Source organism: Primulina tabacum, chromosome 14 (assembly GCF_025594145.1).
Source record: "Primulina tabacum isolate GXHZ01 chromosome 14, ASM2559414v2, whole genome shotgun sequence".
NCBI lineage: Eukaryota > Viridiplantae > Streptophyta > Magnoliopsida > Lamiales > Gesneriaceae > Primulina > Primulina tabacum.
In genome coordinates this window covers 34,195,557-34,212,987 of record NC_134563.1, presented here as the reverse complement: position 1 = coordinate 34,212,987, position 17,431 = coordinate 34,195,557, and the positions used below count along the sequence as shown (strand labels likewise).

The 17,431-nt window shown below is 33.3% G+C and overlaps 2 protein-coding genes across 5 annotated transcripts; one reads left to right on the top strand and one right to left on the bottom strand.

The window, feature by feature from the left end:
* Positions 1–4,071: 4,071 nt before the first annotated feature.
* On the top strand, positions 4,072–7,152 carry LOC142525369 (uncharacterized). 4 transcript variants are annotated; one of them, XM_075629644.1, is made up of 4 exons: positions 4,072–4,221; positions 5,076–5,345; positions 6,182–6,426; positions 6,611–7,149. In XM_075629644.1, the coding sequence occupies exons 2-4, from the start codon at positions 5,108–5,110 to the stop codon at positions 6,917–6,919; spliced, it is 792 nt and encodes a 263-aa protein (XP_075485759.1). In that variant the 5' UTR covers positions 4,072–4,221; positions 5,076–5,107; the 3' UTR covers positions 6,920–7,149. The 4 variants fall into 4 exon arrangements, with proteins under 4 accessions (XP_075485759.1, XP_075485761.1, XP_075485762.1 ...); XM_075629646.1 differs by having other exon boundaries at positions 4,083–4,221; positions 5,279–5,345; positions 6,611–7,152; XM_075629647.1 differs by having other exon boundaries at positions 4,083–4,226; positions 5,279–5,345; positions 6,611–7,152.
* An 835-nt stretch (positions 7,153–7,987) lies between these two features.
* LOC142525625 (calcium-dependent protein kinase 1-like) lies at positions 7,988–15,021 on the bottom strand. Its single transcript, XM_075629955.1, is given in 9 exon segments — positions 7,988–8,354; positions 8,482–8,706; positions 9,257–9,424; positions 9,510–9,625; positions 12,227–12,379; positions 12,513–12,656; positions 13,561–14,134; positions 14,136–14,457; positions 14,734–15,021. Coding segments are annotated over 8 exon segments (1,722 nt in total). The 5' UTR covers positions 14,346–14,457; positions 14,734–15,021; the 3' UTR covers positions 7,988–8,222.
* Positions 15,022–17,431: the final 2,410 nt, after the last annotated feature.

Here is a 17,431-nt window from a genome sequence, read left to right as displayed (position 1 = left end):
TGAATAATAGACTAACTCTATTTTATAGTTATATAATGGATTGTTGATGGAACAAACTACGCACATATATATTAATTATATAGTAAATCTTTTACGAGACAGCTTCATGTTTTGTTCGTGGACAAGTCAATCATGTCCGTTTCTAGAATAAAAAAATAGCATAAAAATAAATTTTTTCATGGATCGATAGGAGATTTATCTCACAAAATATTTTATGTGAATGGTTTCATAAAAGTTTATGTGTTAATTGTAATAATTATAATAATATCAAAGTTTTGATGCAATACATCTTCTTGGAAATTATGACTAATTTATACGTAGAAGTTGTATTAAAGCTGAAATTTATGCGTTTAAATTTTTTTTCCAAAGAACATATTATTGGGGTTTTCCGTACTTTTGTCTTGATTTTCTCGTACAGCTCCTCGTATATATTCTATTATCAATTTTATGTTTTTTTAAAAATAAAAAAAATCCTTGGAAAGAAATTTATCAAGATAAAATGTAAATTCGAAATTTCTTCTTTTTATTAATCAAATTTAATAAACCAGTTTAATTTTTGTTCTATATTTGTGTGTGTATGTGTTTTGAGTTGGAATAATTTGGAAAAAAAAGTATGTAATTTCCTTCAAAGGGAAAATTAAAATATAGCATTGAGTTGATTTAATTGGTTTTTGAGAAAATAATATTTTCAAGTTAAATAAATAAAATTTTAACCCAGACCTATATATAAGGACGCGATCGAGCATCGAGTCGCATTATTCATAATTTTTTTTCACGTTTAACTAAAACCAAGATAAGTCATTATTGTTATTGATTTTTTTTATGACGATGAAACTCGCAACCGCTATTTTCTGGTTCACTCTGAGCAAAATCTTTAAGCCAACGTAGTAGTCTATAAAACATGCTAATAAACACACTGTTATTGTTATTGTTATTAATTTTTAGATAATTAGAATTAGAAGATCTAACAAAACTCAATTATTATAAAATAATGTAACAAACAAAATATCACAGATTAATTATACCTGGTCGTTGTCTAAAATTTTAATTAATGTGATAATTTTTTGAAAAAATTAATTGATGGTTAATATCCTGACTGATTCTATGTGTAAATATACTATTAAATAATTTTATGACAAATATATAATATTTTAAAATAAATAAAATATTATGCATGCAGAATTGGTCCTTTCGGACTGCTTTCATTTATTTGCGACTCCAAAACAATCAAAATCCAAATGATCATAATATATATTAATTATTTTATAAGACAAATTCCTTCTAAAATAAATTTTGTTATATTCCTTCTAAAATAAATTTTGTTAAATATAAATTATTTTCATATATACATATAATTTAAATTAACCCATTTTCAACCTACACCGCTTATGCATAAAAATCAAACCGAAAGTGAACAAACTTTTCCAATATACTATTATTTATTCTATAGGTAGCTTTTCACCCTCTACGCTTTGATTTTTGTTCATTCAATATATTTACTTACTCCATAGGTTGACATTTGCACTATTGGTTTATTATTATTGTTATTATTAAAAAAATAACAAATATATGTGTGTATTTATAACTCATATAAAAAAGAATTATGTTACAGTTTGGCTCGTTGGATAAGACGATGAAAATTGTATAATTCAAAATAATAAACTCGTCATGTTATATATATATATATATATATATATATATACACACACACGATTGATCATAACTATAATAGTTGAATCAAACTTAAATTGAAACAAATATGTATAATTAATTAATATATCGTCGTTGACATTATATGTCGATCCATACATTAGATGTAATAATAGCCTAAAAAATGATGGGAATTTTGAGTTGAGTCAAACATAGACTTTATTTTCATTGCAACTTTATTATGCCCTAGGGAAAAAAACAAAGGAGGGAATTTTTTTTTATGATTTTACCAAACAATCTAGTACATTTTAAAATAACATTACGTTAACCAAAAGAAAAAAGAAAAAAAAAAGTGTTGTTCCTTTTTCATTTGTAATTTAAAGCACCTATAGTCAATAGTAATAAATGTGTGGTTCCGTCATTTCATTTCAACGAGTAAAATCTTGTGACACATACAATTTCAAAAAAAAAAATGGGTCCTACATTTGCATGGACAAATCTTGGTCCTCCGTCCTATCATGGGGGCAATGCCCACATAGGTAGGATGAAATAAACCGCTTTCATGAGGTGTTGTAGTTGCGGAGTAGGTGGATCTTGACCGATGATTAAAAGTTCGATTTTCTCAACCATTATGTTTTTAGGTAAATTTGTCACACATGACTTTGCAGCTTAGTTTATTTGATTAATGTCGTTTGTGAGTTATTGCGTTTTTGTGAGAGTTTAATAATGTACATCAAATAATAATGACATCATGTTCCACGTCAAATAAAGAAAAAAACAAAATGTGTGGTTCCTATTTCCTAATTCCTATTATTGGTGTCCATTATACACGTAGCTCCATAGGCTTTTTGACCTGTTGAATTGACCAATCGATCGAAATGACAAACTCGAGTCGACTCACTTTACTTTGCCACTAAGTAGCAGGGTTTGCATGTGTCTTTTTTTTTTTATTCCCTGCTAGAACAAGTGATAATAATGAATAAAATAGCTAAATTATTAAAAAAAATTTAATAGTTATAAAATTAAAATTGATTTATATTCCATTTTTTGCATCGAGCTAAAAATTCATGATTTGATTTGTGCACAAACCGTCGTGGTACTTCTCAAAGATCTTTGGGTTCCATTTTTTTAACCAGAGAACGTTATAATTGGATCTCGAACATGAATTATTATCTAAAACTAAATACTTTGTTGTCAGATGAGTTACAATTCATTGACTTGTTACTATGTCTTTATTTTTATTGAAGTGATAGATCTTGAAATGTATCTTTTACACAAAAAACTCTTGTGAGACGATATCACAAATCAATTTGTGTGACATATATTATATTTAAGTCAACCATAAAAAAATATTTTTTTATTGTAAATATGGACATGATTAATCCATCTCACAAATAAAGATACGTGAGACCGTCTCACAAGAGACCTAGTCTATCTTTTATTTGGTTATTTTGTGATATTGATTTGGCTAAAGTAGAAAGCCCCAAAAACTAAAATGAGGGAGACCCATTTTCAAGAAAAAGTAAAAATAAAATAAAGAAATGAGGGAGACCCAATCGAGTTGGATGTACGATCATAAATTTGAAACAAGGAAATGAAGCACAAAATTCATATTATGACGATAATTGCAATAATATTTTTTGTTAAAAAAAATTTATGTTACATTGATATCAACTTATACGCTTAAACAGATCAAATTAACCTTCTCCCTGATTAAAGCAATTGAGCTATATATATGTAAAACTGAATCCGGTGAACCTATTTGTAAATGAAATCGAACCGACCGAACCCAAACAATAAACAATGGGTCTGTCAATCGTCTCAATTTGTGTCCACAAATGAAGTGATATTAATCTGTTAGATATGATGAATTATATCAAAATTGTATATCCAATAGATGAGTGTCCCTCATTGGCCGACACAAAAATTAGCACGGTGGATGAACAATATAAAAAAACTATTTATATACACACACTGTTTTGTTTCAGTTTAGTAAACCAAGAACATGTAATTAAATTATCACAAACGAGTGAATACCAATAAATAAGGATTATTTAGAAATTAGATACATGATACCTGTCTAAATTACAAAATGATACAAATATAAATATATTTTTAATTATATTTCCATAACAATATAGTAAATTATATCATTTAACAAATTGTATCTCATCTTTATGTATAAAAATAAACATAGCTTAAATGTATTAAAAAAATTTATATATATATATATATATTCTAATATTTGGTGATGAGAAATAATTTCAAAAATAATATTTTGAATTAATTATGCAATAAGAAAAGTAATTTGAATTAATTTGTTTATTTTTGTTATTATTATATTAATTAAAAATTAGATATTTCAAAATATAATATAAATATAATTTTGTCAGTTAAAAATGGTAACGGATCAAATATCGGTCCGACCCGTTGTCATCCCATACCCTAATCCAAATCCACCGTGAAAATCCAGCAGCAGCTGGCATTGAAAGGAGAAAAGCAACCCCTTTTCATCAAATTTTCTTCGGATGCAGGAGGGAAGATAAAGAAGATATCCGTACGATTCAATAGGTGAGGTGCATTTGTTTCTTTGCTAGCTTGCTTCGTTTTCGGTATAGTTCATCGATCACAGTTGCATTTTAATTTCTGGGTTCTGTGTTTAGATTCATCTAGGTGTCCTCTTATCAAGAATTTGTTAGTTCAAGAATTCTTTGGGATAGCCATTTACATACTATGGATCCTTAACAAATGTTGGATGCTACAACTTCACAAATAGTAATGTTTCTCATGGAGCTACTGTCTGATCTTTCAGAAGCCACTGCTCCACATTTTTTTAGTATATCTCTTGGCGCCACGTCGGCACCCTAATCAGATGATTGTTAGTCACCTCTGGATCGATGAAAGCTCTTTAGGCGTAAATATATTTAGAAATTTTATATCCCAGTATTCATTTTGAGGTTGCAAAGAATGCAACATGTTATTATTGATGCTTATTGTGCTGAGTAAGCGAGCATAAAATAAAATTTCCTGGTGAGCTGGAAGCACATATGAAGAGGGGTAATGTAGCGATGGGTAAAGAAGCCTAGTGCGCTGGTGCTGTATGCTTCTTTAGCTAAACATTCATTTTCGGGAAGTTGATGTTCATGTTAATTTATTTAGCGTCTTGAGTTGGGTGGATTGGTAGAGTGGAGGCGAGTAAGGTGATCTTTCCTCTCATTTGAGAAAAAATTCAAAATTTATGTATTCTTTTTCTGAAGATGCATGTCTAGCCCTTTCGCAACATATTACTAATTCACTTTCAATGTTGAATTTCGTTGTTCCGCTTGTTATCTTTAGATTCTTTACCCTGCACATGAGTCAATTTCATCAAGAAGATAGCTGCTCTATGTTTTTTGGGCTTTATTACATTGTATTTTTGTTGTTAGGTCGAGCAAAATTTGGCACGCTATTAAACAAAATGATGAATAGGAGGGTGCCTTATTCTGATGGGATCGCAACTCCATATACTTCTCATATGCAGCATATAGCTGTGCATGACACACAAGAAAATCCTGCGATGGATATTTTTCCTGGACAAAATAACAACTTACGTGCAGGACCAGCAATAAGTTCTTATATTTTGTCTCAGGATGATAGAGATGTACCAAGAATGCCGACACAAAATCAATTTCTGACTCAAACATACCCTGATGCAAGTACTTCTCTTACATTCCTTCTCCCTTTGGTGCTATATAAACTTTGGTTATCTGTAACACTGCAAAATGTTGACTGTTAATCTTTATTATATCACACATTGCATGTTTGACAACATTGTGGTGTAGAATGATGTGTTAGATTGCTTTTTGGTCTTGTGACTCTTGTCTCCATATGAAGTTAATACATGGAATTTACATGCTAAAGTTGGAACATACTGGCCTGGATTTTAGATATTTTAACTTGAGGGTTAAAGCACGTACTGTCAAAGTTCTTTTTATATGCATTTATAGTTTGAGGCATATGACCTGAATAAATGGGTGATTAGAAAGATGGCCAAGACATAAACTTGTTAGCACCCAATATTTGCGCAGGGATTTAATTTGATCCATTTAATAATGTTGGCACATATGAATCTGTTATCTATTCCGGATAATAGTGTTCATATCTTTCAAAAACTTAGTTGTTCCATTTCAGACACTATATCTGTAAGTCACCAAAGGCACATCTTTCCGTAATTGCTTTCTTGTTGGTTTTTATCACACCAGGTAAAATTCAAAGGTGAATTTACACCTACACTTGGGTTTTCGCCCAGGCAGCCTCTACCCTTTGTATCTTTTTCTTTTTAAATATTTTGTTTTTTATGTACATGTACGTAAACAGGTAGAGGTCTACAGATACCTCAGTTTTGTTGAATTGTAATCACACCTATGATAATGTTCATTCAGGTTTCCTTATTCATGTAGATCCTATTCTTTCTTTTGTACTAAATTTGAAGGGATATCCCGTTGCGGATTTGTTGCACCTGTCTTACATTTTTTTCTTATTGAATGAACAGGACCAGGAAGCAATTCAATTTCACGTTACCACAGGTCAGCATCAGATTCAACTGCGGATTTAGCAAATATCGTTAGCAGAGAGGCTGGAAATCAGTCCCATGAACAAGACATGGAAATTGGATATGAAGATAAACCCCAGCTCGTAACTTTTGAAGGCCTGGAGAGAAGATTTCAAGATGAAATATTCAATCTAATAAAGGAACAAGCCGATGCAGAAGATGCTGAAAATACGAGGCACAAAGAGGTATGTTCCTGGTTAAAAAAAACTCCCGTTAACTTTTGAAAACCTGTGAGGTGCCTTCCCGTTTTAAAATTCCGTCACAATTTGATTATTAACATTAGTGATTATAAAAATAAAAAGTGTATCGGCATCCTAAACTTTGAAAGATATATAGCTCATGAGCTTACAACTGTATTACCTTTTTCAGAAGTTGATCGAACTTAATGACAAGTACCAAGAGAAACTATCTACACTTCGTGCACAACAAGCAAGTAGAAGAAAAGAGTTTCTTGGCAAGGAATTAGAGGAAAGGCAAAGACAGTACCAGCAAACTGAGACTGGCAACCCTTGGATCACAAATGTTCCAAACGAACCCCACAGTTACGCCGGAACTTATCATAGTGCACACGCTAGTCATCCAGAGAGGGCATCATTTCCTAGGTGGAGCCAAGGTGCTGAAGGAAGGGTACCATACCCTCGGGGACGAGACTATGACCAAACCGGTGCTCGGTACTAGTGGACTTATCTTGAAAGGAAGCAAGACTTTGATTGTATCTGTACTTGTCTTGAAAGGAAGCAAGGGTCTGATTGCTTACAGGTACGACTGCCATGTAAGATGTTTATTTTGAAAACAAATGGTTAGAGATGGCAGGTAGTAACACTTGTTACTAGGAATTCAGATCTGACATGTTTTTCTAATTACTAAATTTTTGGTTTTTTTATTGGATGACTGCTACTATCTCATAAACAAACTTCAAAACTAAGCATACAAAACTAATTTTTGGTATAAATTACTAATTAATTTATTGGTGGAAATTAAAATAATTAATAGAGTATGTAAACATAAATATTTTAACATATGATAGTTTCAGTTTTGTAAATTTGAGTTTATAGATTTTCATTTTGTGGAACAAATGAATTGAACTTCATACGATTGCACAACCTTTAAATTAGACGCAGGACTTCAGATTGATTTTTTGTCACAGTTGTTTACGGAATCTTGTTTCACAAAAACTCACATGACATCCATTTCTGGGGTAGGAGCGTGGGAATGTTATATTCTAACTAGAAAAACGTGTTTAGATACCCGATTTGACTAGAAAATAATTCAAAACTTTATAAAAAAACAAGCCTTTATTGAAGAAGCTATGGAGTCGAAATACCCCAAAATCCGAAAGCAGGTGGGAGTGAGTTTTTGGGCTCACAAGAATATGGTGTTAGGATCCAGGATTCAGCTCCCCTCTTTTGGGTGCTCTTACCAGAGATAAACTCTTCAAGATAAATTAGTGATGATCGTCACGAAAGCTGCTCTCAAAGATGCGTCTATCGTCACATATGTCAATTTTGTGCAACGAATCTTAAATCCAACTCGATTCATGAAAAAATATAATATTTTATGTTTTGACATATGTAAATATAGAATCATAAATAGTGTAAATAAAATCAATTTTCATGCATAATCTAAGAGGTTTAACCCATATATTTCAAGTATTTGATTGATTTGATACGACATTTTTACGCTCATCATGCATTGCACACACAAGCACACAAAGTCCTTTTCAACCAGAGGTTCAAATCAAGGACAAAATTAAAGGGAAGTTTTTCTCCTGTCTTCAACAATGTGTTCTTGATGCAATCAGAAAACAGTCAAAAAACCGAATCCGGATTCGGCCCGGATAAAAACTGAGCAAGACTGATGCACAATCAGGACTTAGTACTGACTATACAGCTATAGCATCACAGCCATTTCATCTTAAAAAGGATCGAAAATGGATGAAAAATTAATGGAACCAGAACATAAGGGTGTGGCGATTCGAAGGCTATGTGAGTTTCAAGGCATCTCTAAAGTTGATGCTGAAACTGTTCTCCAAGCTTCGTTTACCACCTCCACCAGCAACCGGGTTGCCCTTTTGCATCATCGTTACAAACTCGTTGTAATCAATACGCCCATCCTGAAAAAAGAGCCCAAGAATCCAAGTTGCAAGTTAACTTTAGTTGAAAAATGCACAACATACAACTCCCAAGAGATGCCTATTATATTTAACTTTAAATAGCACTCTAAAAAAAGTATGAACTAACATTGTCCTGGTCAACTTCTCGAATCATCTCTTCAAGGCGGGAATCATCGAACCCATACTCCTGACACACGTGTTGAAGCTCATCTGGGGTGATATAGCCACTTCCATCTTTATCAAAGTATGAGAAAGCAGCAAACAGGTGATCCTCTCTCTCGATTTTGTTGAGATGCAATGTTGCAGCTACAAACTCTCCATAATCGATTGTTCCACTGTTATCAACATCAGCCTGCGATATCAGAAAGTGGGGCAGGTTACATGCAGAGATGGAACCGAAGATCAAGATTATGACACTGAGGTCTGTATTTATGTCATATACAAAAGGAAAATTTTCAAATAATAATAATGAATCTGCTGGATGAGAGATGTGACAGACCGCTAAGGAGAGTCAATGGGGCAGGTGGGTGGGAATTCAAGTCTATTCTAACCCAGCCCAGTTGTTAAGAAAATAGCTTCACTCGGTTATTAACAAACAAGCCCGATTGATAACCAGATTTAACCACGAAGAGTTCAATTGGGGTGGTTTTTATAGATGGAAGCTATTTCGGTTCACACACCTAATACTGCCAATAGTTGGTACCCAAGCTCATCTCAGACCACTCAGTGGAAGTTAAGAACATAGGATTTTTACCAAAAGAAAATATGTTATCTTGTTCAAGTCATTTCTTTGTTAATTTTCAGTTCAAATCTCGAAAAAGAGATATCATATCAAATTTATTAGAACGTATTATTCTGAAGTAACAAAAATCAAAGAAAGCATTCTGGTTTAAGTTACTCACTGCTTGCATTAAATCATAAATCTCAGATTCATTTAGATGGGCACCAGCTCTCTTAAGTCCAGCTTTGAGCTCTTCAAAAGTGATTTGGCCACTATTATCTGCATCTATCATTTTGAACATTTCTTTAAGACCTGCGATTTCTTCTTCAGATAACGACTCCGCAATGACCTGAAAGATACAATTCCACCTCAATATATATAGCGCCATCAGATGGCATATTTTACTATATCCGCATCTTAAAAGTAAAACTTACTCTAAGAGCCATTTTCTTTAGTCTGTTCATAGCCGAAAAATGTTTCAGGCGGCTTAAAACTGCAGAATCCAGAGGTTTATCTGGTGCCACACCGTCAACTTGAACCCAAGGGTGACCTACAAAAATTCAATAGACATACAATCAAATCTAACTGATTTCACAGTGAGAGATACCGAATCTTTTAGCTTGCATAAATAGTAAATGAAAATAATTGTCTATCAAATATTTTAAAAAAATCTGCATTTATTCCCATAAAAAATTTTAGCCTTCTAAGAACTTAAATAGCAGAGCAGATTGTTGACGCTGGGAATTTATTGCTTTGATTGAAAAGCAAATTACTGCCTGTTTTATCTAATCTTTATTTACAAGGTTTACAGCGCCGTTCATTGGATCGCTGGTTTTTTTATTCTAGAAATATTTAGATGGGTTCATATTGATCTTGAGGTCATATTGATACATTGTTCCAATGTCCTGACTAGCTACAGAGAGTGTTTTCTGGGTATGTCATTCTATACTGGTTTGCGTCCATCTCGGTGATCATTAAAATATTAAAGAACGATCTAAAGAGAAAATAACTTGCTCAAATTAAAAGGAATTAGGCTCATGATATTTGCTTGTGGCTTAAAAGAGGAGGTTATTGAGCCAAAGTTAGTAACAAATGAGAGGTTGAGTATTCGAATAAATTCCCAGGAGGATCTCTCTCAGATAATTTCCCGTCTCAAGAAAACATTTCATAGGTTCCCATAATAAAAAGGATTCCAACTACATCAGGACATAAACCGTTTAAAGCCAATAGATAGGGAATTGTATCATATGGCCAGTATTCAAGCAATTTGGGAAAAAATCTGGCAGGGACTTGGACAGTTTAAATATTCTAAATTACAAGGTTATCCAGGAAGGTAGGAGAGAACATCTCAAATATCTTATTCATCTACTCAGTGAAGTAAAAAGAAACAAAAAATATAGTGTGCCAGCTGCTAATCTCTCATCTCACTAAAAATCATTGAACTAGGATTTCGCCCTTATTCAGAATTCAAATAATGTAGAAAATTTTGAGCTTACATGACAGTTGATCACAACGGAAGGAGAATTTACTAATCTGTTTCTATCTTGTTACATGATAAATATTTTGCACTAATCTATAGATGTAATGCAAGAGGAAGCACGTTTAAAAGGAAAAACACAAGTTAGGAAAGTAGATTAATTGCTGACTGATAAAAACATGACATCAACTTGAATAGGCATGGCTGACCCCATGATATGCTCCAGTATTTAACAAGAATATAGTTTATTTTTGGATTTCTTTTGTCATTCTAAAATAGCTATACCGGAAAATCATGAATTTAGAACCTCAAAGTCATGCATTTTACAAATTCATTCATTTACGTCAAAGGTCTAACTATTAAACTCTGAATTTACATTATCAAACTATTGTCCTCAGGGACTCTAAACCTGGAGATTTTGGTGGCATTCCTCTTCCTTAATCTTTCAAGTTTGAGACAATACACTATACCTACTAGTTCATGTCCTAAAATGAACAATAAAAAAAATTGATACCTTAAATTATCTTCTATGGGCCCCCTTTGGTATTCTTTCTTTGATTCTCGACCTCTTCACACTGATGATAGAACTTCAATTTTTTTGAGATGTTACATATGTAGCCTTAACGACTCATCTAGGGCCTTAATTGCCAACAAGAGTATTAGTTTGACTCAGATCCTGGGGATGAATGGTCCTTTTAGATGACTGACGGGTGGAGAAACTCAATGGATTTAAGAAGCTAATATTTTAACCAAATCACATAAACTTCAATTTTTTGTTTGATCACCCCTTCCTCACCCTCTATTGGGTCCTCCCTAGTTCATAGACCAGATTGGTTCGATTATGGATTGGTCAATTCATCCGTGATCCAAGATTTTGAGCGAATCAAACAATCTCGTTCCTTTTGGTATTGTCCACTTAAGGTTCCAAAAGTGGAATCTTAGGAAAGCAATTAGACAGCTAAGACAGGTAACAATTCTTTTCTGAAAACTAATAAAATGTTTAAACAATTGAAAAATAAATACAATATGTAAAAAAGACCAAGGATTTTTTACGTGGAAAAGCCCCTTCGAAAAGCTTATTTTAAATGGAAGCAACACTTCAAATCTTCATTGTACATGGAAAAACAAATAACTTACAAATAAAAATAAGTGTAATACATGCATGCTTTAAAATACATCTGTTATGACATACCGAAAGTCGACAGACATACCAAAAGTCAAACTCTTAAAAGAAAATTGAGAGATTGAGAGGCATTGATAGATTTTGCGTAAAAAAAGGCAATGGGGATAAATAATAAATATTGCCAGACTGGAACAGTTTCCTTAATGGTTGTAGATTGGACAGGTTCAAAATTATTAGCACACCAAATTCTAAGCAGTTCCCAAATCCAATGCGTAAGCTCAAATTAATTCATTAAACCACAGAACTGTGTTGGCATTAGATGCAATGGGTTGGCAGCTGAATCCACAGTCGCATCCAGATTTTTATGAACGACATTCAATAGTCAAAATCCAAACACAAAATTCTCTTAAAATAAGTAAGAATAATTAAAATACTATGATCTTTTTTCAAAAAAAAAATCCCGAACTCTAGAAATTTTTTATATGAACATGAATGATTTCCTAATGTCTTAATCTAGACAATTTAGAAAATATTCCATAAGGAATACTCACAAAGGACTTCGTGAGCACTTAATCGTTGTTTAGGGTCTCGAACAAGCATTCTCCTTACTAAGTCTTTTGCACCTTCTGAGATACTTGGCCAGGGGTCTGATGAGAAGTCAAGTTCGCCGTTCAGGACTTGTTCAAATATTCCTTGCTCGCTTTCTGAAGTCAAGGATATTGTATTATAAAAATAAGTGAAAAAGAAAAATCATGTCAGGATAAATCTTATTTTTGTGGTCTTGGTCTGACAAAATATGTGGCTATATTTAACCAGATGAATATAAATAATTCTCACCAGCCCAGAAAGGTGGAACTCCACTGAGTAAAATGTAAACAATTACTCCAGCACTCCAGACATCAGCTTCTGGACCATATCGTTTTTGAAGAACTTCAGGTGCAACGTAATATGGGCTGCCTACCACGTCAGCGAACTTTTCTCCTGAGAAAGTAAATATTAGCTTTTAAATGACAAAAAAGAAATAGATAACATGCCTATCTTTAAACAATTCAAAATAGTTCAATTACATCAACAATCTGATATCCCGTGTCCTTGGTGACTAAAACAATGTTTCTAGTATATTTATCATCCGAGGGGGTGTCACAGTTAATTTAAGAGGATCCATATAATTATTTCCAGCCTCGAGAAATGCCAACATAGATAATATAAGCACCTTAAGTAGTGACTGGAAGAGGAAAGGTAAGCACCTACATTTTCTACTAAACAAAAAATTTATTTTGCCCTTCAAATTGGTATCCTTCTCTTGTTCAAGAAGTCAAAGGATGTGCCTAAATTTATACTATAAGTTTGGATAATAGTTAGGAGTTAATCTGAAACAACGAATTCACAATTATAGCAACTGATCACATCGCTCTGACGCAAAAAACTTGTGTTGAGGTATTAACTATGAACTCAATGATTCAACTCCATCCATGTAATTAAATACTATTAGCGAAAAGGGGAAGGCTATTACCCAATATCCTCCAAATACTTGATAAAAATAACATGATAAAATCTACTAATATGTCTATTACCCAGTATCCTCCTCCCATTACTTACTGGAAAAATAACACGATAAAATCTACTGATAGAGAAACTTTAGTTCTAAATGACTAGTTGATAAATACATATAACTATCACAACAAAGCATTTTAGTGCGGCTCTAATCTGGATCATGTTGGTTTTCTCGACAAACTTTATCACAATATGGAGGTGGTCCGTATGCTCATTTCCATTCCAGAAAATGCCAAACCCAATCTAGAGAAGTGCACAATCTAACAAGAAACCTGCATCTCTCAAATAGCAACTTCACTGTTAAAACATATGATAGAGTTGACTAGCATACCTGGCTTAAAGAATATCGACAACCCAAAATCAATTGTTTTGAGAAGTGATTCTTCTTTTTGACCAACAAAAAGAAAATTTTCCGGCTTAAGATCACGATGCATAACACCCAAAGAATGACAAGCTTCTACCACTCCAACAATAGTCCTGGTAAGCTCGGCTGCCTTCCGTTCCGTATAATGCCCACGTTGTATTATCCTGTCAAAAAGCTCTCCCCCCGCACATAACTCCATGACAACATGAACAGCGTTAACATCTTCATATGCCCCCTTAATGGATATAACGTTTGGATGCCCAGCCAAATGGTGCATTATTTGAATTTCCCTTCTGACATCCTCCACATCATCATCAGTCAATAACTTTCGCTTTGCAATTGATTTGCAAGCGTATTCCTTCCCTGTCGCCTTCTCCACACAGAGGAATGTTATTCCAAATTGCCCTTGTCCTAATTTCTTCCCAAGAGCAAAAAACTCCTTCAAGTTCCCAGTTTTCCGTTGTAAAACCGAACTAGTTCGAAGTCCTGCACTAGTATTCCTCTTCATATGCTTTTTTGGCTTCGCTGGTTGCTCTTGTTTTGTTTCCGACTTTCGGAATTATCACATGTTCCGGTGGTGTGCTTTGAACCGGCATTGCTGATTCGTGCTCTTTTGGTGTCTCGTTTTTGGCATTCTCTCCATTGACTGAAGATTCAGTACCATCTGGCATGCGAGATCGCCACACTGCTGCAGATACCGATTGAAAAATAGCATTTTTTGATATGCTAGGTCCAACACAAGTATTTCCCATCTATGCCCAAACTAAATAATTTCTTCTTCAAAGTTCCTCAATCTCCACCATCAAATCTTATTCTGCCGCCGGGAAGAAAGCCCAGTTGATGAAAGAAAATCTACGTTTTGATCTATATTCAGAGCAAAGTCAATTTTTTCCTTTTTCACTTCAAATCCACGATAACAAATCCATAAGCACATGCAACAGCAGCACGGTTGCGAACGAAATATCAAAATCAAGTATCAGAACAAAATTTCAGCTTACTAGAGATTGCAAATCAGTTCACATAGGATAAAATATATAATATCAACCACAAATAAATACACATCAAAATTCAGGATTTCAACCATGAATACATAATTCAGGCATAAAAAAATCATAAAACAAGATTGGTAAACTGTCAAACCTGTTCGACTCAAAGGGTTCAAACTAGTAATAAAGACAACAAAGAAACTGTCAGCAAAGAGCAAATCCCATCAAGAAAGCCGTGAGTAATCGTCCGTTTCTTTAGGACACGTTCCTCTTCGAAGAAATGGAACGGTCAAAGACTGGAAGCGAAGCATATATGTGCAGGCTAGCAGCTAGAATACTCAGTGGAAAAAGTTGAGATCTTGATAAGAAGAAGGTCAAAACCGATCGATTTCTTTGGTGGGTTCTTGTTAAACTAGTATTTAATGTGTGTGTTATTACAAATCTATGCATACGGAAGTTCCGGAGCTTTGGATGCATGCGGACAAACCTAACACAAGAAACGCGTTTTTGGTCGTTTTAATAGGAGCTAGTCAAGATAACTTCGAAATTTTAAAGAGAGTATATAACAAAAGATATAAGATGTAACTTTCGTTGTACATATTTTTCAATTTTAGTATCAAACTAGATCTAAAATTTCTCAACCTGTATATAAGGCTCTTCACAATCATAAAATAATGTTAGTAAATTAAATCATCACCTACAGTTTTGATATGATATACACCGTACACACTTTTGTAAACATTGATGATGTGATACTCACCTTTCTGAATATACAATTTTTTATGTTTCATTACATCAAAGAGTGTCACTTCATCGATGTGTATACAATAAGTATGCATCATATCAAAGCTATAATCACCTATAGCTAGAAGTCCCCAAATTCGCAATATGTAAATTAAATAACACTATTTTTTATGATCATATTTGCAAATTTTATAACGAGTCCTTTAAGTTGGTTTTGTCTCTATTTGTTTCGAACATGAAATGGTAGCTTAAGAAATTTTCAGAAAATTATTTTTAGTTTTAAAAATATATGTATAAATAGAAATTATAATTGGCAAACTTATCATAACTCTTCATCTTCAAACTTAACTTTTTCTTCACTCATTATCCCTTCAAATCTTTGTTCAAGCTCTCCGATTTTTTAAATTTTAAAAAATGTCCTCAATCTTCATAATTATGGTATATGGCATTTTTTTTACTTATTGAGTCTGTTATTAAAGACATACAGCTACGTAATGTTTCCAGTCTATATATCATGTTCAGATAATCGATATTTTTTTTATAATAAATGGCTCATCATGCTTCAGTATAATAAATTGAACAGTTTACCTCTTTAACCGGAGTGTCATCGGATTGTATCCACCGGGTTTTACAGACTCTTCTCACAGCCTAACCACGCAGTCGCAACAGATGGTTCCTAACATAGATTCCTTCAACAACATCTAGCATAACCTTGTTTCGTTTTCTACATTGGGGTGTTTAGTAAAGTGGTTCAATTTGAAAATAATACATGAGAGGGACAATAAGTCTTGATCTTTTTATTCAAACATACAAAATATTATTACATATTAACCTCATGTAGAGGAGGAGAAACTCTCTTACTACCTATAGTAGCCGGAGTTACAGCACATATAACTAGTAACATAAAATATTACAATTTATTTGAAAGAAAATGAAGATGTTGATATCTTCATCTTCCTTCTGCCTTAATATTTATAAAAGTCTTGGTGGATTTGAAATCCAGACTTCAAAGCTTGTGAATTCTTCTGTCAGTTGTGGCCGATAGTATCTTGTGAGTGGTGGTTCTTTCAACTACTAGTTGGTGGCTTTTCTTTAATGAAATTATCTTTTAGTGGTGGTTCATCCTCTACTAATGGAGTGGTTGGATCACATGTCTACTTTTCTTTGTCGGGGAATCTTTTTCTTTTGTATTGTCCTCGAGGAAATTGCTTTTGTGTGGTCCTTCACCACTTGGTCATGTTTCTGCAAGATGCTTTCGGTCCGATCTAGGTCTACAGTCTTTGCCAAAATCTGGCTCCTTTTGATTCGGGCATTCTGCAGATGTTTTCTGACTATCTTCCCACATAAGTCATGTTACAGAATTTCCGACGAGTTTCTTTACTTCTCAACGGCTTGCTATTCCAAAAAAGATTTCTTTTCAAATTGGTATTCTGTAAAAACTTGTTGTTTTTCTTGTCATAGTACTTAACATGAACGATCTATTTACAGAATTATGATAAAATTTAAATGGAAACTTGACTTTATTCATCTCGGTTAGACAGACCCATAGAACACATGCTCTTCTGATAGATATGTCATCTTCAGTTATTGAAGCAAAGAGGGATGTTTTTTCTGTTGGAGGATCATTATTAAATTTTTGAACATTTGTGTCTGGCCTCATTAACTTGATAAAATGAAAAGCTTCGTGTGAGCCTTTTCTTGCTGGTTCTGGTGCTGTAATGAAAAAATATGACTCCAGAATGTCTCATCTAGACAAATAGTCGTTGTTTGCCCATATTTCATGAACAACTTCCTGAATCCATTTAAGTAAATATGAGATTTATAGGAAGCTAGGTGATGTAGTATAAACCGATGCGAGAGCCCCGAATTCATACCATGTTTTTACCTCATTTGGATATGAATTTAGTTTCATCCATACCCTAGGATATTTTCCTGATACATCAACCATGATTGTGGTTGGGTTAATGAATATTCTAGTTTTTAATTTCTCTCAATTTTGTTGATACACATGGAATGGAGAAACTGCAGTTTCATTAGTACCAATCTTATATTTACCCTTGTTTGTATTAGGTCTAAGGTTGATCTTTTCCTCTTCAATCCTCGAGGTG